Raw genomic sequence first — 22,355 nt, 5'->3', positions numbered from 1 at the left:
AAGGGACTTTAGAAGTTTCTTCAGAAGTTACTCACTACCCTCAAGAACAACATGTGTATTTTAACCTTTACATTTCTTGCTCCCCTAAAATACACGATAAGGGGAACCACACTGGACAAAAGTCAACTCAGTTAAACAAAAACAGAGACACAAAGGATTAATCTTTGTTTTTTTTTTAAAAAGCAGAAAAAATAAGCAATTTGACAAACAAGCGTAGAGAAAAGCCATTAATCCCCAGCCACAATATGAACGAGAACCAACTACCAGTCTGCATGGTATTTATAAAAACATGAACAGACAAATGGTAGAAAATCAGAGCTGAAACAGTAACAAAGTGAAGCATTCCTAAAATACTACAAGCCCCAAGCACTGTTACATGCAGCTATAGGTGCAGTTTTAAATCTGCTACTGACCAATATGCTCTTTTATGCTCCGATTCAATTCAATACATCTGCACATTTGACACTTTTCATCCCAGTTGTTTTGAGGATATCTGTAAAACAATTGTAAATAGTAAATTCCCAAACATGAGAACCTAAATCCAACAAAATCAAAGTTCTGTTGTTTTCATGCAGGAATACCTTGAATAAGTGAACATGCATTTAAATGTGGTGTAACTATAGGGCTAAGGCAATAGTCTGATCTTTTTTTTTCTTGTCTTGTGTAAACGTAGTGACTGGTAGACTCCTGATTGATTCCTGTTCCCATGTCAAGTCTGTTGGCATGCTATGATTACTCAAAATATCTGTCATTCACCCTATAATGTTAATATGAGCTGCAGCTTTGCAGTAAGTGGTTTATACAAATATGCTTTATATGTGAAGACCTGTCCAACAATAAAAAAACAAAACAGCACAATATCCCATAATGTATATATGAGATGTTGCCACAGTGACCCTCTCTATACTCGGATTACAAGAGGATTCACTCTCAAAAGACAAGAGTAAAAAAATGTTTTACAAAAAAAAATAAAAAAATACAAATTTCGTCTGCCTGACTGAAAGTATGCTTTTTCTCATGTTTAGGCATCTCTTTGTATTTTAAAGTCCATCTTTAAAATTAATATGAATTTAAGTTTAACATAATGCTTATATTTGTCAGTTCACATTAAGTGACGTGACAGACTGTATATACCTGATGCAATTAAACAATGAATGACATATCTGCATTAATAATAATAATAATAATAATAATAATAATGATGAAAAAAGACTAAGACCAGCCATATGCCCAGTTGGTGAGATTGGCTGCAGTCCACAACATCAGAATTTCAAGACAATAAATATATTATTTAAATTGTTTTTTCCTACTGCATGAAACCCAGATCTTCAATGTGGTTATTTACATTTTTCATTTAGCAATAAATATTAGGCATTTGATCTGTATACAGATGTGTTACAAAATTACCCACACTGTAATAAACTTAAAGACGCAATACAAAAGTATGTAAGAAGAATATACAAATTATAAAAGTTATGACAAGACCAGTGGTCTATATAGATAATAATCATAATAGTATTAGTACATGCATGTCTTATGGTTCTGCAGATGCATGCATGAGTTCGTCCACACACCAAATGTGTAAACTATGTGTGGAGACTCACTGTGAGCTGCCCATCTGGAACATGTAGAACAAGACATAAAGCAGGAGACAGGGCTGTATAAAACAGAGTAGACCAGTCATATCTCTCCTGTCGCTTTACTGGGCAAATCAAGTTTTATCTAAAAAGACTTTGGGTTTTGTCAAATATAATAACTACACGTTAGAGCCACAATAAAAAAAAAAAAAAAAAAAAAAAAAAAAGTATGAAACTACTATGAGTAAAGAAGAAAGCATATTTAGAGTCATTTAGTAAATGTTAAAATTTTGTTTCATATGAATTCAAGGAGACACAAAAAGATAATGATTAAATAAATGTTTCACTTTGTGTGTACTGTATCTGTAGAATGTGTTTTGACCCTGCACTAGATGTTTTACATATATCTGTTTTCACTGAACAACTATAAACACCAGAGGGTGCATTCCCACGGTATTACTTCTCAGTTACAGTTGGAGAGTAAGGTTTAGTGTCAATGCCATAAATTTGCAACCAACCTGACTGATACTATGTACAACATATTTAGCTTAGTGTAAAAACATCAATGGATTGAAATGATAAGAAAATACAAAACGGTACAAAAGGTGCAGCAATTGACATGGCTTGAAACTGTAAAAAATTTAAAGTAGATCAAATCTATTTATCTCAATTTGAATATTTATGGACACATCCTGTTTTGTTTTGTTGAGTCTGAGTTGTTCAGTTTGATTTTCTGCAGGTCATTCAGAGGGTACAAGTAGCTAAATTGGTTTCTGAGTACTGTGTAGTATGAAAACTAATAATTGTAAATGCTAAAAGAGTACAAAGTATGTTTTTGTTGTCATTGTTCAGCTTCATAGTCAGGCGTTCTGAATGTTCACCCATCCACCCCAAAATAACTACAACACTAGTCATCATGAATAAAAAAAGACACTCAAAGTCTGAACTGGCCAATATGTTTGTCTGTCACAGTCTCTATTTAACCCATATTCCCTGAAGGTACAAAATAAAACAGCATAAAACCAAATAACCTGTGGAGCGAGAATGGTGCATGACTTGGCTACATGAACATGAATTGAAATAAGACTGTCTGGTATCAGTTCCATATGAATTGGAAAATATCCTCCAGATTACTCCAGGTGGGTGATGGTGTTCTTATGCTTCACTTCTTCAGGAGGTCCAACTTCTTTTGTCACTTCCTGCTCCAGCCTTTGGTGGCTGATGCTGTTTCTTCCTGGTGACTCCTTAGTGGAGGGCCAGTGTCCCCCACATGTAGGCAGCCTGTAAACATGTAGTATACTCTGTATATGGCAGTATGCTCTGGTCTAAGGCTCGTCCTCTCCAGTGGACACAGCCAGTCTCATAGCCACAGACAAGTGGTCTGTGAGGCCTGCCAGCTGAGTCACAAAGCTGAACTCCTCCAGGTCCTTAGGGCACAAACAAACAACATAGATTTTAATGCAATGTTATATAGTAAATTATTAATCAGAATACCAACAACAAGGTGTATAAATGCCATACAGATAGCTGCTAATTAAAAATACAAGTTGAGATACGTTTCTTCTGTTAAATGCATATCATGCTTTACAGTTCCAGCTTTTTCTTACATTCCTCTATCTTGTACTTGCCTCTATCTTGTTCTTGCTTTGCAATGAAGCATTGCATTGCTATAATTGTTTTTTGTCAATGTTGTGTGCAGTGTGTACCAGTTTCCAGTCCGGCTGCAGGCCTTCATCACTGTAGAGGATGTAGTCAATGCGGCGGCCATTGCCCTTTAGGGGGATCTTTCTGCCCTTCTGACTGCTCCGGGGGCACTGGCTCTTACTGGGGGGGAACACCAGGTACTCCTTTCGGCCCTCCTCATTCTCCATCACTCTGACACAGACACATTGGACTGTTACATGATGCTGCATGTTACATATCTGTTCCTGGCCTGTGGTAGTGTATAATGCAGGTGGGAGCAGAGGACTGAAATGTTTGTTTACAATAAGCTTGGAGGATGTATGCATGTGTACTGAGAATCAAAAATCGGTCACAAAAGCAATTCAAGATTATATATGATATTATGGTATGATACTATATAATACCATAATTATTATTATGAGAAATTCAGTTGAAAATGGTTATCCTTTTTGTGCTTTTTTGCCTGAAATATTTACCATTTCAGGTAACATAAGGTCTCTGTAAATAAGAAAGATACGCTGTATGTATCAAGATGACTCCAATCAGATCCCACCCTGCAACACTGCATTTTTGTCTTTTTGCTTCATGCTATCGCTGCTCTTCTTTTACTCACTGGACTGAGGCCTAAAGCAACTTCAGCAGAAATAATGTTGACCTCAACCTCCACAAGAGGGCAGTGTTAGAAATATAAAGATGGCAAATACTACTGCCTAATATGTATAATACAAACGGTAGGAAGTTGAGTAGTAGCTAGCAGCCAAACCTACTTTTGTAAACTTTCAGGTGAGCTGACTTCATCATCATAAAGGCCACTTGGATCCAGTAGAGTCCCTGTAAGACAAAAGCACAAACTTGCTTTTGAGACAGGTGAATGTCTTGTTAATTTTCCCATGCTGTCAATGAAAATAAAATTAACTTTTCATACACTCTTGATTAGCACCATTGAAATAAATTATTGTTTGGAATGATTGTTTCAATTTTGGCTTAAATGCCATTCATCGTCAAGCATCACTTTCATCAGCACCCAGCAGGAATCGACTTTGACAACAATTGAACAATTGCAATCAAGAGCTAATTAGATTAGAGCCACATTTGACTTTGTCCCCTCACATATTTCTAGAAGATGTGTATTTCATATTTGTGTGGGAAGTAAACTTATTCTGTATTCACATGTGCAAAGATGTTGCACCACTACCCTTAAACACATGTTTTGAGATGGGTTGGGTTTATGGTTTGCATAAATGGTTCGGTATAGCAGATTTGAGAGAAAGCTCACATCTTGTCTTGGGAAATATCTTAAACCATTAATTTTCCAAAATAAATGATATCCTTCACTTAGTGCAACTTGTGCTTAGCTATACACACTCTTTATTGGAGGGATGGCTAAACATATAGGACCTATTTAAGTTTTACCTTCAGACAATGTTTTTTTCACAGTAGTTTGAATGACATATTACAATATCACAATGATACTTCATTAATAAAAAAAAAAAGACAGCCTAGCCCTGATCTATGTGATCTGTGTGTGTGAAGAAGTCTGTATAATGGAAGCAGTTCTCTCCCAGCACCATCGTCCCTGTTCAAATAAACAAGGTCCTGTTAAGGCATTCATTGTCCTGTGCCAACACAGCTCCTAAAATACTGCTGGCCTAAAAACCTCTCATATCCAGAGCACAGCTTCAGTGTGACGTCATTAATGCCATGTACCCACTCTCCATTGTTCAATCACACGGAAGCACACATTTTGGGTTTTCAAGCTTTTTCAGATCGTTACATCAATTCTAACTATAATTACTTCTTGCCTAATCTTAACCTAAACCTTAACCTATTTAAACCCTTTTTTTTTTATTTTTTTTTTTACTTCAAACTATGTTGTTGATCTAATAATAATGGATCTGGATCTGAATTTGTGCCCATAAAGGAGACAGGTTCTTATGAAATGAGTGTGTATATAGATTTTAGTCCCCATAATGTGACAAAAGCCTCCCCACACAATTTATGCAATAGATCATTTCAACATGGATAAAATAGTACATAAGATAAAAAAGATACAGTGTGATGGTCTCTAAATAATGCATGAAATTTGTATACTTATTTATAATGCAAATGGCTGCCGTTGCGCCATACTAAACCTGCTCATGTGTGTTAATGTGCTTGTGTTCTTACCCAGAGCCCATGGTTTGTCCTCACCGGGCCCCAGGCGGCAGGGGTCCTTGTACTGAGTAAAAAGTGCATGCTGCTGCTCCAGCTTGTCCTCTGGAAACACACAAAATGAACAATCAGCCTGAGGATTACGCAACGCTCACATCAGGTACAAAAGCAAACTGAACACACACACTTTACAGCTGTAGGTTGGTTTAAGCATGACTCAAACATACATCATACAAGAGTAGATAATGTTACTGACAATGACAGCAATATGCGCTCATTCCCGATGTTCCAGTAAAACCAACCGTTTCCTGATCTTATGAGGACAGATACTTATTGTGCTACACATTTTATGATCTATTGATGGAGCAAATTTGCCATCGTGGCTGCCATATTTTACCTCATGATATGTTCAGTAACTAATTAGTAAATGATTAAGGAAGAGCTGATACTGAACTGTTATACGTTTAGTCTTAGAAAAAGAAGATAGCTTTAAGTAAATGTTTAGCTTGTTCACTGGTACATGCAGAACTGGTCAACAAACCTGTTTTGTCCTTTCACGTCCCTTAAAATATTATAGTGCTTCTATTTATCAATTATACAATTTAACACTTTGTGGAAAATGTATAAAAGTAGCTAATTATGATACAGTATGTCAAGTAACACATCTGTGCTACTATAGTTCCGTTTCACTTTAAGTCTTTTGTGCAGTTGAATCTAGAGTGTTATTGCTTGAACCTGAAGAGCAGTTATCAAAGTTAAGGTCTCCCAGGACGACGTCAAAGGCCACAAGATCTTCCAGGACTTTCTCTCCTTCAGAAGGCTGAGAGGAGGCCTGCCGAAACTCCGCCCCCCACTGCAGCAACAGGTCCAGCTGCTCGCACCTCACTGCCGCATCACCTGCACACGGACACGTTAAGGAACGGTTACACAGATGCATTCCCCTTTCAAGAAATACAATTAAGAGTTTGTTACAGATCTCATCATCCATCAGTCCTATCATGACTCATTTGCTATTTGCTATAAGTATTTTTATAACATGAACCCAGTCAATCCATATGTTCACCTCACAATGAGTCACAGTAGAATAGTAAGGTCAGTAGCCAATCATTAAATCGCAGTATTGATGAAAAACGACCTAAGAAAAGAAACAATGCTTAGTGCTGTGCCGTGTTCCTCCCTGCCAAAATGTATGTATCACTTCTTAAAAAAAGTTATTAAATAAAGAGCAGTGGCTGTTTATGGAGGGTAGAGGAATTTTTTGGAGCAATGGCATCTTGAAACCAGGAAAATACTGAGAAAATCTTCCAGTTGTGGAGATTCTAACATGGCAAAATTTAGCATAAATGTATAGTATAGTATATTTAATAATACTGCTGTTCTTTGTCCTTTTATCACACCTAAACATATTGAATCATTAAATGTACTTAATAAACAGATCCACCATAAACACACCATCCCCACCGCTTCCCAGTAACTACACTCGAGCTGTGGAGAACTCCGATACTGCTTTATTTAGTGCCATCATATGAGGCCAGATTTGGCTGATATTTGCCTGTGTTGGCCTGTGTGTATCTGTGAGTGGATCCAATAAAGAGGCACAGCAGACAAGAGAGTGGAGGTGACAGTGGAAAGACAGGGAGAGAGAGAGAAAGAGAGGGAGTGGGAGGGAGAGAGAGAGAGATGCATAGACCTGGGCTCCCATGTGTGTGTATGGATGTGTGTGGGTGGTGGTAGGTTTGATTGGAGTGGTTGCAGCTCTTGGACCACTCAGACGTATCTCGGAGCTGCCCGTGGGTGTCTTTCTCAACAGTAGCTTTTGGACTCTTTCCGTGTGTGAAAAGGAATGGGAGGGAAGCTAACAAAAGGCTAGAATTAACTGTCCTTGAGTTAAGTGTGTAATGTTCATGTACTTCTTCACTGCTCCATCTGCAATTCTGTTGCATACAGTAAAAAGAAAACGCAGGTGGCTGTGGGTGTGTATGTGCTGTTTAACTGTAACTACAGGTGGTTTTAAACTATGTTACTGTTAAACAAGACATCAAGGTTTGTAATTTATTATTTTGACTCCATTTATCAAGTTTTTGACTCACCAGACTGCATCTTTTAAAAAATATAGCGATAGCCTTTATAGAGATTATCAATAGGTCGGTCTGATGTTTATCAATAGGAGTAATGGTGACAAAGATACATATTTTCAACAACAGAGTGTCTTTCATTACGCAGCATAAAACTGCAACCGATAGCAGTTGTTGTTGTATATTTTTGGCAGTTGTTTAGAATAGATTATATCTGGGCAAGTGCAAGAACCACTCCAGTCTTACATTGGTGTTTGGGTAACAAATAAATCAAAAGTTTTTCTGGGTCAGAGACGGCAGTCTAGGAAAACCATCGTAACTACCTTTTCTTGAGGTGTACATGTATCACATATCATAAAGAAAAAACACGATTCATGACATGTTCGCTCAGAAACGCCAGGTCTTTTTCACAGTTTGCCCCACATACTACCACGCTGCCCCCCCACCCCCACCCTGGTCCCTAAGGCTTTCTGATGTATCTTTAGAAATCGCCCTGGCTTTGCTATATTTAGTCATGCCAGAAGCGTAGGAGGAGCCTCGAAATAGCCGACCGAAAAGGCGAGATGTGTCATGGGTAAAAAATGAGCGAGGCTTCGACCGGAGGCTTTAAATAGGGTTGTGACGCCTTAAGCAGCGTCAAGCCGTCGCCATGGGAACAGGACCAGGACATGTGGATGCGCCCTGTTCTGCAGCAACTATTGTTTGACCTAAGAAACACAGTCATGATAGGGCAGAGAGAAGAAGATTCTACAACTAACTGACGCTAAATGCCTACAATGACCGTATTGATAAGCTCTTCGCCACGTTTACCCTTACATTTTCTATATCATTCTATAAAGCCTCAGGACAAATAATACAATGGGAATGGGAAGTGTGACCGTGAGTGTGAGATGGCACTGTACTGTACCTTCTATGGCGTGGAGATGTGTGCAGGTGAGGTATCCCACAATCCTTTGCTCCTGATGAGAGGTGCCCACATGGACCTGCAATATATAAACACAGAGATCCCATGAGATTGGTTTTGTGTCACGTCATTCTATAAAAACAGGCAGAGTAAGGTACGTGTTGGAGATCCCTTTGGGGAGTACTAATAAATCACTGAGAACTGAGTGAACTAACACCAGACTTAATGTGCTGTAACAGGTCTTTAATGAGAGTCAATAAAGATCTATGGAGGAGGATCAATGATGAAAATGAGTCTGTGATTTGGTACAATCCAGTGACATATGTTTGGAATTTGAGATAATCCCATTAAAATACCAATAAAACAGCTACTTTCAAAAAGTAACAGCTACAGTAAGAATTAAGATATTTGAGGTACATTACACACTTTTCCTGAATACATTTGCAGTTGGTTCTTTTTAAAATAACTTTGCAGTGTTTCGGAGAATGGCGTCAAACTTTAAAAGATCACATTACATTTAGACGGTGGTGGAAGGTAAGAATAGCAAAAGTAGTAAAGTACTGTACTACTATAGAATTTTTAGATATCTGTACTTTACTTAAGTACATTTTACAGTGAATATTTTCAACTTTTACTTCACTACATTTTAGAGAACTTATCTCTACTTTCTACTCCACTACATTTTTAACTGGACTGAAAAGTAGAAGGTACTTTTCATATGATTTGAGGAATTATTTTTTACCATGTTTGTGGTAATTTCCTGACTAATGTTTTCAAGTTCAAACTTCGGCTTTGAGCAAACAAAAATAAATACACAAAATTCATAAGAAAAATTTAGAAATGGATTCGTATTGTTACTGTTGGTCAAAATACGTATCAATATCACTACATTAACACAAATTAACTAGTATTTAAATACTTACTCTTAAAGTACTTTTTAAATGAGTACTTAAATACGTACTTTTACTTAAGTAGATTTTTCCATGTGATACTTTTACTTGAGTAAGACAACTGAGTACTTCATCCACCACTGCATTTAGAGGCATTTGCATTAGTAAGTCCTACAATTAAGTTTGAAACACAAGAACACAACTTTGGCCCCATTGCACCTGACTTGTGAATAGTTCTTGTTAAGATTTAAACATCAATTGTGTTTGAGTTTAGATCTTTTGTGTAACACACTATAAAAGTTTGCCCACAGTGATCAGAAACTACTTAAAATATTGTTGAGGCCACATTGAGACATGCATTAGCACTTTGGCGCTGCACTTGTGAGATGAATTATACATGCAGTGTGTTGAGTGAAAGAAAAACTACCAGGTGGGTCTCACTTCTCCATTTAAGAGGGAAAAACCAGTTCAGAAAGCATTTCAGAGATACTCATTTATTTACTGAGGGTATTGTTCTTATTAGTCATTCTGGTTTTAGTTATTTACATGGCTGTATATAAGGTACTTTACATTTTTGATCAGTTATTTGTAAAGGATAATTTTTACATATGTCCTCCACATGTTTTTGCAGTGTACAAATGTAATTCTGCTTGAGTAACCAAGTCTCTCATTTACACCTGTGAAATACTTCCAGACTTAATGTGGATAATGCTACAGGTTTTGACATTTGAGGAAGTTGTTCTAAGAGTTGACTTTCAGATAAACTGTGTGAGAGGCTGACATTTGACATTTTGTAAAGTGCACTCACTCAAAGCACTCTGGGAAAACCACAAGGAACAAAAACTAACACATCACACGAAGAACCAGCATGTGATGAAATTAGTGGGTCAATGGTCAAGATTAAATTTGTGTTCATTAAAGATACTTAAAAACATTCCAAATAGGTAACGTTCTTTTGTTAGTTTATTCACAGATTTCAGCTTTCTCTATGTTACATTTAGAGGACTTTTCACCATTCAAAAGATATAATATTTAGCTTTGAATTGTTAATTGCTATGACAACAGTTCTGTTTTTTCATCATTCTGAAAGCCATGGACAGACACCCCTTAGAAGTAGATGACATAGAATCAAACAAACAACTACCGCATACATAGGTTTAGAAATGTGAAACAGTATAGTTACTGCCTAACCATAATGAAATGATATGACTTTGATGTAGTTATTATCTATTGTGTGTGCTACAATAGAGCTGCAGTCTTTGAAACAATGAGAATGCTTAGTGAATCTTTTCACATTGTTTGCATGGCTCAGTGTTGGCTTCAATCCATCTGGAGTGAACCCATTGTGTAAAACGTTGCATCTGGGGCAGAGGAAAATCAAATCTTGTCTCTTGTCTTATAACACACAATCATACTAACCCTGTGCCTTGCTAACCTGTACTTTATATGAGGCTCAGCTACCTAATGTATGTAGTGCATGCAAATAGGCAGCGAATTGGAGTCTATATCCAATCAGACAGTGGCGTCAGCGAGGCCGAGGTTTGCACTGAAAGAGCAGAGAGCCCAGACTGATGAGGAGTGTGGAGGAGGCTCTGATTGTGGCTGAGTTTAAAGTGGAAGGTATCTGACTCAAGTGCATTATAATAGGACACAGCAGAGATATTCAGAGCTAGTGGTTATATCCTTGAGACAGAAAATCAATGATATTTGTTCAGCCTTCCCTAACATAATGGTCAACTGTTTGCTTCTTAACTAATTTTAAGACCTGTAGCATTAAATAAAACACAAATAGTCCACAAATACACTTTGAATATGAATTTTGTCTGTGTAATCACTCAGTCGTCCAGGTATGATCCATACATGAGTAAAAGAAAAATACACTAAACTAAACTGAAATTAAACTAAACAATACGTGTTTTAAGTTTCAGTGTAGTTAGCTCCTCCCTGAAACTAAACTAAACTGAAATTAAACTAAACAATAGGGGTTTTAAGTGTCAGTGTAGTTAGCTCCTCCCTTCAGATATATATAAGGCATTGTCCACCAGCAATCTTTTTGTCCACTTGACAGATTTTATATTTTTCTTTTACTATATTAAGGAGTACATCATTGGTCTGTGCTTTTTATCATGTTTTGTATTTTGTTTTACATACCATACAATTAATTTCTAAGCAGTTTTTCAGATTTTCCTCTCCGTGAAATTATAATTTAATATTAGCCTATAAACTCTGTGAACCCCATGTGTGCTGCAGGAGACATCTGTAGAAATGAAAACACCAAAACAAACATGACTTTATATAGGTCTAACCCCAATATCAGAAAGTTAGTTGCAGCTAGGAGTCACTGCACACAAAGCAATAACAAAACAAAAGTTATGTGTTTCTGGGAACCCTATATTAAGTCAACGCAAATTAAAATCACAGCTCAAACAATGCCTTGTGAAAAGCATGAACAATAGTCACAACAATGTCTTTAAAATAAATACTTTTGATACTATGAAACACTTGGATCAATAAATAAATAAAAATACATCTCACTTAATATGAGAGATTCTGATTTTAAATGACTGCTGTAAAGAACATTGTAACATATTCTACTTTGGGAAGCATAAAACATTTGGGCTATAGACAGATATACAATATAGTAATGCAGTGGTCCATACGTGCTGCTGACTTAGTGAAAGTCTATATGCTGACTACATCAGAGCCTAGTACTACTGATACAGGAACATACTTTCAAGCAGCAACCGTCTACTGTACAAAAGAGTACAAAAGACCAAATTAAGGGTGGGTAATATTCACAAAAATAAAAATAAATAAATAAATAATAACATAAAATAAATAAATAAGATATTTATTTTTATCATCCTGATGACAACGTTAAAGCAGTTTTATGGTAATCCACCAGAAATGTAAATGTAATGTTTGAACCTGAATGAACTGTGAAACTACCAACGAAATATTTAATTTACACTGCATAAAAGACATTAGACATTATCTTATTATGAATGTGTTCAAAATATCCAAATCAAAGGCCTTAAAGGTCCTATATTATGCAAAACTGAGTCCTGTGAGCTTTAAGCTCCTAGAATGTCCTCAAAAACATACCTGGAGTTGTTTTTTGTTTCATTCATACATGTTTGAGTCACACTTTATTATTAGTCTGTCTACATCTCCGAAGCTCAAAATGCTCTGTTGTCCTGAAGCAGTCGTTTTCAAGTTAACAGTTACCCTTTGCCTTTAGTTCAGTAGAGATTGGAAATTCAAAGGCTGAAATTATCCAAACGATTCTAGTGAAGGTGTATAGAGTTTAAAAACACAGTGGAACACTTCCTGTATTACCACATGAAATCACAAAGTGTTTTCTGTTTGAGAGAAAAACTCAGCCTAAATATGCAGTGTTGTGCATTAAACATGTGTGAATGAAACAAAACACAACTCCAGGTGTGTTTGTGATGAAGAAACAACATTATAACATAGAAAATAACATAATATGGGCCTGGGAATCACTGAAGAAGAATTAAAAAAACACTTATGGAAATGCAAATATTCCATTGTTATTCATGATTAAGCCTGTTACAGAACAAGTGCAGAAGTGCTCACATAAACTTAAGTGACATGTCATTTAAGTTTGTGAGGGCAGAGCTGAGGCATTTATTAAAGCTAAATTACTCTGTGCTTTCTCTGAACTTGATGTTGGTTTAGACAAATGGAGGCTGATGGTCGATAATGGGGTGCCCGTTTTGGCTTGGTACCTGTGAGAATCTCTAATGAATATTTCCTAAAAGCCATAATAAATCATTAGCTCAAGTTTAGATAAAGACTTGAATATGGGTATGGGAAAAAGAGATTTCAGAATTGTTTTGAGTGTAATAATTATAGGGTATAGGTGTAGTAAAAGTGATGAGGTAAAATTGTTGTAAGGCTGAGTTATAATATACTAAAGCTTTTGTTTATCCATCCATAAGGAACTCTCTTAACTACTCTAACTGCCACCAATGTGAACATAGTACTATATATTATAATTTTTAAAGCTATCAAAAATAAATATATTTACCCTCTAGTCTAGTCCATGCTGGCACCATGGACTAGACAAAATTGACAATTAAGTGAATAATCTTCAAGTACAGGAAGAGTACTACAGAATAGCAACAGCACTGAAGGGTCTGTACCAGACTTTTGTCCATGTAGCTGAGCAAAATGTGTTTGCCTCAGTACACATATATGGTGAAAGCAGCTCTTAGAGACAAAATAAGACTGCTTTGTGCTGTCTGCATCTGCTTGGCAGTACCAACTTTGATTTGTTTTAAATGTTTTTTATGAAAATCACCAACTCTACGGTTGTTTATAATCAAGCAGAATTACTAAAAATCCAACAATATGTGAACACGTGCCAATTTCAACTGTGGTGACCCCAAAGACCTGTGCATCTCCTTCCCGTGAGATGTGCCCGAGTATCTGCGGCAGATCCTGGCTCTCTCTCTGAGGAAGCACCAAGGTTCCGTGGTGCAAAGTGGTCGGCTAGTCGAGCTAAAAGCCGTGCTAGGGCTTTCTCCCGTCCTGTTGAACTCTCTGACAAACATTCCCAACAATCTTCAGGCTTACTTTCTCCGCTGGTATCTAGACGTAACCTGGCTCCTCTGTGTTGCTGGTCCCGTTGTCCAGGTAAGTGGAGTCCTTTGCTGTGCACCTTCACTGGCTTCATCATTGGAGCTCTGGTGGTCTAACCTTGGCAACCTGAAGCCACTGAATAGGACTGCTCAGGTGTTGAAGGACATATTAGTGTGGGCTTATAGACACAGATCTGTGACGAACAAGACATTTATCCTTCAGGACTACTTTACTGCAAAATGTACCATTACCTGATGTACTGTTTGTCACAGAAACCCAGATTAATGTCGGTGAGTCCAGCATTTTTTCTGAACTTGTACCCCAGGGTTGCACATTTATAAATACACCAAGAACCACTAAAAATCAGGTCCAACATCCTTAACTATAACATAATTACATGTATGATATTTTTGTCCAATACACCACTCCAGCCCAGTATACCACAGCAAAATAAAATAAAACTAAATTACAAATATTAACGTTTGAAGCCCATTCACTACCAATTCTACAACCTGTCATTCAAGCTCTCAAAAATATTATGCACCACCTGTGTTGTGCTTTGTCATAAAAATATTATCCTCTACAACACAAAGATTGCTGGAAACACAAGGTTAGGAGGGGACGAGTTGTGAACAGTCGGAACCATTCCCCAAGGCTTCTGTCAGCTTCAGAGTGTGAGCACACCTATTGAAGCAGAAATAAGGAGCTGAAATATTCATTGAGAACGGGAAGACTCAGCAGCACATGAAAGACCCACAATGCGCCATCACATCAACTTTGAAGAGCTTTGTGTGAAAGATAACAAACACAAGACAATGCATGGATAACAAGAAAGAAGTACAATATGCAAGAAGATGTTACAACTCCCAAAGAAGGTTACAAGTCAAATTTAGGGTTTCAGCTTGAGATGATGTGAAAAAGGACAAGATGTTATTGAACAAATGGGGCACTTGGAAATAACAGCTTCTAGGCAATGAGCATCTTATCAAGTTTAGTTCTGACATCAGCAGACCATTGGAAGATGGGAAAACACAACACAACATCCCTCCATTTTCTTCCGCTTTATCTGGCGCCGGGTTGCGGAGGGCAACAGTCTAAGCAGGGATGCCCAGACTTCCTTTTCACACACACACGTCCTCCAGCTCATCTGGGGGGATCCTGAGCCATTCCTGGCCAGCCGAGAGACATAGTCCCTTTAGCATGTCCTGGGTCTCCCCCGGGCCCTCCTCCCGGTGGGACATGCCTGGAACACCTCTCCAGGGAGGTGTCCAGGAGGCATCTGGAACAGATGCTCGAGCCATTTCAGCTGGCTCTTCTTGACGTGGCAGAACAACAGCTCGGATTTAGAAGTGCTCATTTTCATCCCAGCCGCTTTACACTGCAAAGCGCCCTACTAAGGCCAACAATGTAATCAAAACTCAACCACTGAAACGCAAGGGTTCAACAACATCTTTTTATTTCCTTTCAACTTTTCCATCATTGAGTGAGCTGGCTGCTAGTTGCTCTTCTATTATGCAGCTGAATCTACTAAGCAGTGTGACATTATATTTATGAACCATATTATTCAGTTTTATGTTTTTTAATAATAATTAATATCACAAAAAGTACTAAAAAAGGAAAGGAATCCAGCCCATGCAAGGCCATTCCAATGGGGTAGATAATGTTCAATATTTTGAAGGAGTTGCATGTTTCTTGCATTATGACACTGGGACTGAAAACTGGATATTCATTGCGTTTTGTGGCTGAAGTTCACATAAGGCTAATATAGCGGTCAAGGTATGCAGAAACTAAATCAAATTCTTGCTCACATTAATTCTTGTGTTCTACCACTGCAAGCCAGGAAATCAAATTACCTGGCTTAAAAAAAAAAAAACGAACACAGGAGATGATGTCATGAACTTAGATGCAATGAACAAAGAACAAATAGGGCATAAATAAGTTTTATGAGATATTTTAAACTTAAGAAAATCAAAAGTAGCATAATACAAATGCAAAAGGGCTAAACAAAAACAATACAAAAGGGCTAAAGAACAGATCTTTTGTCATGATACATTCTGAATAGAAATAGACCAAAAAATGAATCTGTCTCATTAATTGGCTAAGTACAAGTAATACACCTGGCTGCTGCAATTCAGAACAGAAATTGTCTATAAATGTTTCACCAAATGGTCAAATATTCTTTGTGCATGAATCCAAGTAAAGGAAAGAAGCTTAAATGTGTGGGGTTTATTGGAAATAGAGGCTGGACAAATATATTGAAACTGCTGTTGTGTTTAATAAACTATAATATATAAACCATTCAATTTTTGTGGTTTTCTTCAACTTCAAGTACAGCATTTACAAGTGTGTTTTAGCATTTTTTTTTATTTTCATGGGATATGTAAAACTATCAATATATATTTTTTGTCAGCATCAGCAAACACCAATACTGAGATAATTACTTATTGTAAATATAACATTTTGTTGTTGGTTCATTAAAGACTACTGTAACACGCATATTCACCTTCCCTTTTCTTACTCCTATTAGGGTTTGGTGTCTGGCGGGGGCCTATTCAGCAGCTTTTTAACAAAGCACACTCTTGGAATAATGAAGGAACAAAGGAACATTTTGACAATAACAAGAATCTAAGCATGGTGGCTGGTCAAACAATATAATACTCATCCGTTTTCTAATCAAAACTATTTTAGTAGTTCTGGCATTACATAACATCATACAACATGAAAATGTGTGGTAACACTTTAAAATACGGTCCGGGACTTACGGTGGTAGTTAGTAGATACTTGACTAGTAGTTACGGTGGTACTTACAGTGGTAGTTTGTGGTACTTATAGTGGTACTTACAGTGGTACTTATAGTGGTACTTACAGTGGTAGTTTGTGGTACTTACAGCGGTACTTATAGTGGTACTTACAGTGGTACTTACAGTGGTACTTACAGTGGTACTTATAGTGGTACCAGAAGTGATACTTAGACTAATAACTACTGGTACTAGTACTGGTACTTACTGCAAAATCATATGAAGTGAATGGTATTAAAGAATATGGTGTTATTAGGCATATGAATCATTGATTTCATTATACGTTCATAGAAAATACACAAGACAAAACACTGTGAAAACACAAACACTTTATTATGACAAATTTCACATTAATACGACAATCAGATTTAAAAGAAATTTCCAATAATGACAATAACAAATAAATGACACGTTTTAAATGAACATGACAGTGATACATACTGTAAAATATCAATACTTTAACTGCTATTTTAAAGCGAGACATTATGGTACTTGCACTATTAATTACTGGTACTTACTGTAGTTTATACTGGTAATTACTAGTACTTTCCGTGGTACTTACTGCTGTATGTACTGGTAATTACCATAATAGTTACTATGGTAATTACCAGTACATACAGCAGTAAGTACCACGGAAAGTACTAGTAATACTATTTATACTGGTAATTACTAGTACTTTCCGTGGTACTTACTGCTGTATGTACTGGTAATTACCATAATAGTTACTATGGTAATTACCAGAACATACAGCAGTAAGTACCACGGAAAGTACTAGTAATTACCAGTATAAACTACAGTAAGTACCAGTAATTAATAGTGCAAGTACCATAATGTCTCGCTTTAAAATAGCAGTTAAAGTATTGATATTTTACAGTATGTATCACTGTCATGTTCATTTAAAACATGTCATTTATTTGTTATTGTCATTATTGGAAATTTCTTTTAAATCTGATTGTCGTATTAATGTGAAATTTGTCATAATAAAGTGTTTGTGTTTTCACAGTGTTTTGTCTTGTGTATTTTCTATGAACGTATAATGAAATCAAAGATTCATATGCCTAATAACACCATATTCTTTAATACCATTCACTTCATATGATTTTGCAGTAAGTACCAGTACTAGTACCAGTAGTTATTAGTCTAAGTATCACTTCTGGTACCACTATAAGTACCACTGTAAGTACCACTGTAAGTACCACTGTAAGTACCACTATAAGTACCGCTGTAAGTACCACAAACTACCACTGTAAGTACCACTGTAAGTACCACTGTAAGTACCACTATAGGTACCACTGTAAGTACCACAAACTACCACTGTAAGTACCACCGTAACTACCAGTCAAGTATCTACTAACTACCACCGTAAGTACTGGTAAGTCCCGGACCGTATTTTAAAGTGTTACCAAATGTGTATACGCAAACACTCTCTCTCCACTTGAAAAGGCACTTTGTCTCCATAAGTGGATTTGACCTTACAATCATTGGAGGTCTGTTGGTCACTAAAGGCCAAGGGTGGATTTAGGAACCCTCCATTGATTTCTATTTGTCTAAAGCTTAATCCGTGTAATGTGCTGGAACTGCATTATTTACACACACGCACAAACACATCTCTTCAACCGTGCACTTAGCCGTCTGAAATAATTATAAGAGCGGATAAAATGTTGGGAGTGAAAAGCTTTAATTACTGTGCACTGCCCGGCGCCCTCTTCTGGGAAGCATTTTTAATTAATATTCTATCTCCCCTCCTCCTCTGAAACACGTCACTTCGTCGTGATCAAGTCTGACTGCTCTATTCTCCAGGTGAGGGTCATTCAAGGGGACAGCTAAAGAAGAACCACATATGTGCTACAGGTTCAAACCCAATGTTTATCAATGAAACTAATCTGGCTGGAATGGTAAAAAAGTCTGATGTAGACCAATTCTACTTCTGCTAAGCAGAAGAAGACCACTGGCTGTTGAAGTGAATTATGAACCATATAATTGATGGCTTGTATTACACTACAAGCTAAGCTGTTATCCTGAAAAAGAATTGTCCCAGTACAAGCATTTCAAACTCTATTTCGATACTGATTTTGATACCACAATATTGGGTATTATGCAGAATCAAATTTTCTTAGCTTTTTACCATGTTATACTGTTGCTGTCTCATCAAAAACATGCCTCAAGAGATTTTAGATGTCATCACCGCAATTTTAGTGATCTCTCTTTTACTTTATTCTGTGCAATACACATCCCACAAGCCTACATCATCCATATTCCCACACAACAATTCTCCATAAATATGCAAAAAATGTGACACAAAACTTTGGTTAACATAATTTCCGGATATCCTAGGCTAGTGGAATATCAAATTCTCTTGTCTTGTACTATAGTGTAGTTTAGAAAGCCACAGACAAATTGCTCCAATAGGTTCAATTTACAAATAGTCAGAGCATCTTGTTCATTAGCTTCTATCAAAGAGGGCACTGTGAACACATCTTTGACCTAGCACACTGGTTCTGTGAGCTGGAGTCACTCAAACATGAGCTACATCAAATGAACCATGTTTAATGAGATTCAGCAGCCGCAGGAGTCAAGGCCTAATGAGCCTGGGTCAACGAGGAAGAAGGATGCTTTTGGAAAAGTGCCCAAAATAATTTATGACTGCCCATAGATACCCACCCTTGCTGAGTGGGCATTAATTATACTACTGACAGGCGCTACAAACATATGTGTCTGTATCAAACAACAGTATCATACATTTGCCCATATTGGTGTTTAAAAACAGAGGGAGGGAAGGAAGATGGGGGAGCACATTTGAGCTCCAAAGCACATACAGACTTCCGGGTTACAGAACATGCACACACTATAGAAAAATGTGAATGAAAACGGGAAGTAGAAGTCAAGTGATAATAATGAATACACACAGCTGGTGGCGCATTTTAACTCTCTATTCAGTCAATAGGCATTCAGTGTGTGAAATACAGTAAGAGATCGGGTGACAACCTTTTGCACATCATTCAGAAGAGAAAAGCTAATAAATCAGTGAGTGGATTATTTTAAATGAAATTCAGAAAAATGTTGGTTACATAATGAATCTGATTAGATCCAAATATGTGAAGATCTTGTGAATTAATCAAAAATAAAGAACATAATAGAGCAACAAGAAAGTTAGAAAGGGTAATACATATCTGTGACTGTTATACATAATATATGACAGTGGCTCATTTATACTATGGTTATATTATTGTCAGTGGTCCGTGTTGGTGTGTTTGATGACTTAGACTTGGTCACACATTTAAGATGTTATGTAGTCATACCCTTTGCATTATGAATGCAGCTATAATCAGACAGCACATATACTGTATGTTTAGAAAGTAAGCTACATGATAGAGAAATAACACTACTCTGCTGTACCAAAGGCTCTTACTGCCAGCTCAGTGTTTGTTATGTTGGCCTACGTCATCATAGATATAATACTCCCGACAATGGAAACATAGGCAGCTTTGACTGGAATGAACAGCACTATCACAGTGTCTTGAGAGTTCATGTGTCCATGAACATGTGTCCAAATAAGCTGTGTTAGAACTCCAGCCTCATGCCTCTTCTTCCAGCTTTCAGGCTACAGTTTCTTCTGCAACACTACATTTGCTATGTCTGTCTCAAAGTGGATTTTCTAGACCTGTATAATGGTTCTGACATTTTCAAGCAGTGCTGTGTTCTGACATTTCTGCCCAGCCAACTAACAAATTAACTAAAAATAACCGACAATAATAACCAGGCAGAAAAGGTCAAAATTTCAAGTACATCGTTATAATTACCACAGGTAGGCAGCCTGTATGTTTTAAGTTACAATATACCTATTTTCTGCTCTTAAAGGGCTTGCTGGGTTAAAACATTTTAAACATAATTTTAGATTATCTTTAAAAATCAAAGCTTGAAATAAAGAGTTCAAAAATTATAGTGTGTGTTTGAATGTGATGCATTTCAATAAAAATCACAAAGTAGTAGTTTTATTCTGACCTTTGCAAACAGAGCTCCCTTAGCAGCCAGTGCATCCTCGCCCCTGCCATTGGGGTAGCACTCGTAGCGGGCGTCCAGGATGGGGTATCGGCTGGCCAGCATCAGCCCACTGTTGAGGAACTTGAACCTGGAGCAGCAGCTCTTCCAGCCATACTGTCCCACATCGCTCAGGACGTAGGGGAAGTATCTGTGCAGTTGGTGACGCAGCCTTGTGGTGGCCCCATGGTCGAAGACTTCCTGCAGTGCCAGGAAGTCCAGATTGGCAGGGAAGAAGGCTGAGATTTCATGGTCAAATGTCTCATCTCCATGTCGTCGTTTTCGAGCTGCTCGTTTGAAGATGGATGTTCGTGGGACATGAGACAGTGTGTTGTTTGAATACATCCCACCACCCCCGTCACCATGGTAGCGAGTGAGGGACTCCCGGGAAGCTGTCATGGAGGCTGTATCTACAGGTGGGTCGGGCTGGTCCTCCTCCTGGGGCTCTGGAGCACTGATGCTTATCTGCACACCAGAGCTGTGCAGGGGACACGACTTGGATGGTGTGCCCTCTCCATGCATGGGACAGTTGTGATCACCTCCAGCAGGTGACTGCATGGGGCACTTATGATCCCCCCCAGCAGGGGAATGCATGGGGCAGTTATGATCCCCCCCAGCAGGTGAATGCATGGGGCAATTATGATCACCCCCAGCTGGGGAATGCATGGAGCAGTTATGATCTCCCCCAGCAGGTGAATGCATGGGACACTTATGATCACCACCACCAGGAGAATGCATGGAGCAGTTAGGATCTGCCCCCGAAGCAGAATGGATGGGGCAAGTGTGTTCCACACCTGCAGAAGAGTGCATGGGGCAGTTATGATCACCCCCTTTAGAGGGATGCATGGGGCAGGTATGGTGTTCTGGGCTATTGTTCTGCCCCCCTGAAGACTGATGCAGTGGGCAGTCTGGAGCTGAGCCCCCGTTGTGGACAGGACAGTCAGAGGAGGAGTGCAGGGGACATACTGGGGTAGACTCAACCCCGTCCTGGTGCAAGGGACATGGAGAAGAGCCCTGCTCCACAGTGGGGTGAGCAGGACAGTCAGAAGCAGCAGAGGAGTGAAGAGGGCACCCGGTGAGGGGCTCAGTCTCACTGTCAGCAGGTCCGCTGGTGCTATGGCTCTGCTCTGGGCGCTGGTCCAGAGATGAGGTGCGGCGGAAACCAGTGGCCAGACTGCTAAAAGAGGCAGCACTGGGGAAAATAATATAAAGTTAGAGTTTGTGCGACATACTCATATTGAATCAGTAAGTAGCAAAGATGTTGCAAAAACATATATGAAATAAACTGCAACTGCAAGTTTTTCATGATAAAAAGGTCATTATAGGCTGACTGTAAACCATGAAATCAGATACCTGATGGAGGTGTTGGTGGGGGAGTCGATGTAGATTTTGATCTGGGGTCTATTGGCCCCATTGCGGATCCTCTTGCCCACCTCTCGGGCTCTCCTATGGGTGTCTGACAGGTTATTGAAGCGAGCCAGAGAGTCCGGCAGCAGGCACACATTAGCACTACAGAAACAGAAGCTCCGGCCCTGGGGTCTCCACTCAGAGAGCCCTCCTGATCCTGCCTGGCCCTGCTCTGCCAAGCTCCTGTCTAATCTGTAAAGGAAATAAATTAACAGTCAGAATTT

General features: G+C 38.2%; 1 protein-coding gene across 1 annotated transcript in view; it reads right to left on the bottom strand.

Moving 5' to 3' along the window:
- Positions 1 to 2,601: 2,601 nt before the first annotated feature.
- smpd3 (sphingomyelin phosphodiesterase 3) overlaps positions 2,602 to 22,355 on the bottom strand; it is a 47,074-nt gene continuing 27,320 nt past the window's right edge. The window contains exons 3-10 of the mRNA XM_055222423.1: positions 22,078 to 22,323; positions 20,689 to 21,916; positions 8,394 to 8,469; positions 6,147 to 6,308; positions 5,427 to 5,516; positions 4,028 to 4,091; positions 3,284 to 3,452; positions 2,602 to 3,004 (exon numbers count right to left, since the gene is read on the bottom strand). Of these exons, the coding sequence (XP_055078398.1) occupies positions 2,903 to 3,004; positions 3,284 to 3,452; positions 4,028 to 4,091; positions 5,427 to 5,516; positions 6,147 to 6,308; positions 8,394 to 8,469; positions 20,689 to 21,916; positions 22,078 to 22,323 (2,137 nt within the window). The 3' untranslated portion in view covers positions 2,602 to 2,902. The remainder of the gene's footprint in view (positions 3,005 to 3,283; positions 3,453 to 4,027; positions 4,092 to 5,426; positions 5,517 to 6,146; positions 6,309 to 8,393; positions 8,470 to 20,688; positions 21,917 to 22,077; positions 22,324 to 22,355) is intronic.

This window comes from Periophthalmus magnuspinnatus, chromosome 6 (genome assembly GCF_009829125.3).
Source record: "Periophthalmus magnuspinnatus isolate fPerMag1 chromosome 6, fPerMag1.2.pri, whole genome shotgun sequence".
Classification (NCBI taxonomy): Eukaryota; Metazoa; Chordata; class Actinopteri; order Gobiiformes; family Gobiidae; genus Periophthalmus; species Periophthalmus magnuspinnatus.
This window is presented reverse-complemented; position numbering and strand designations above follow the sequence as displayed.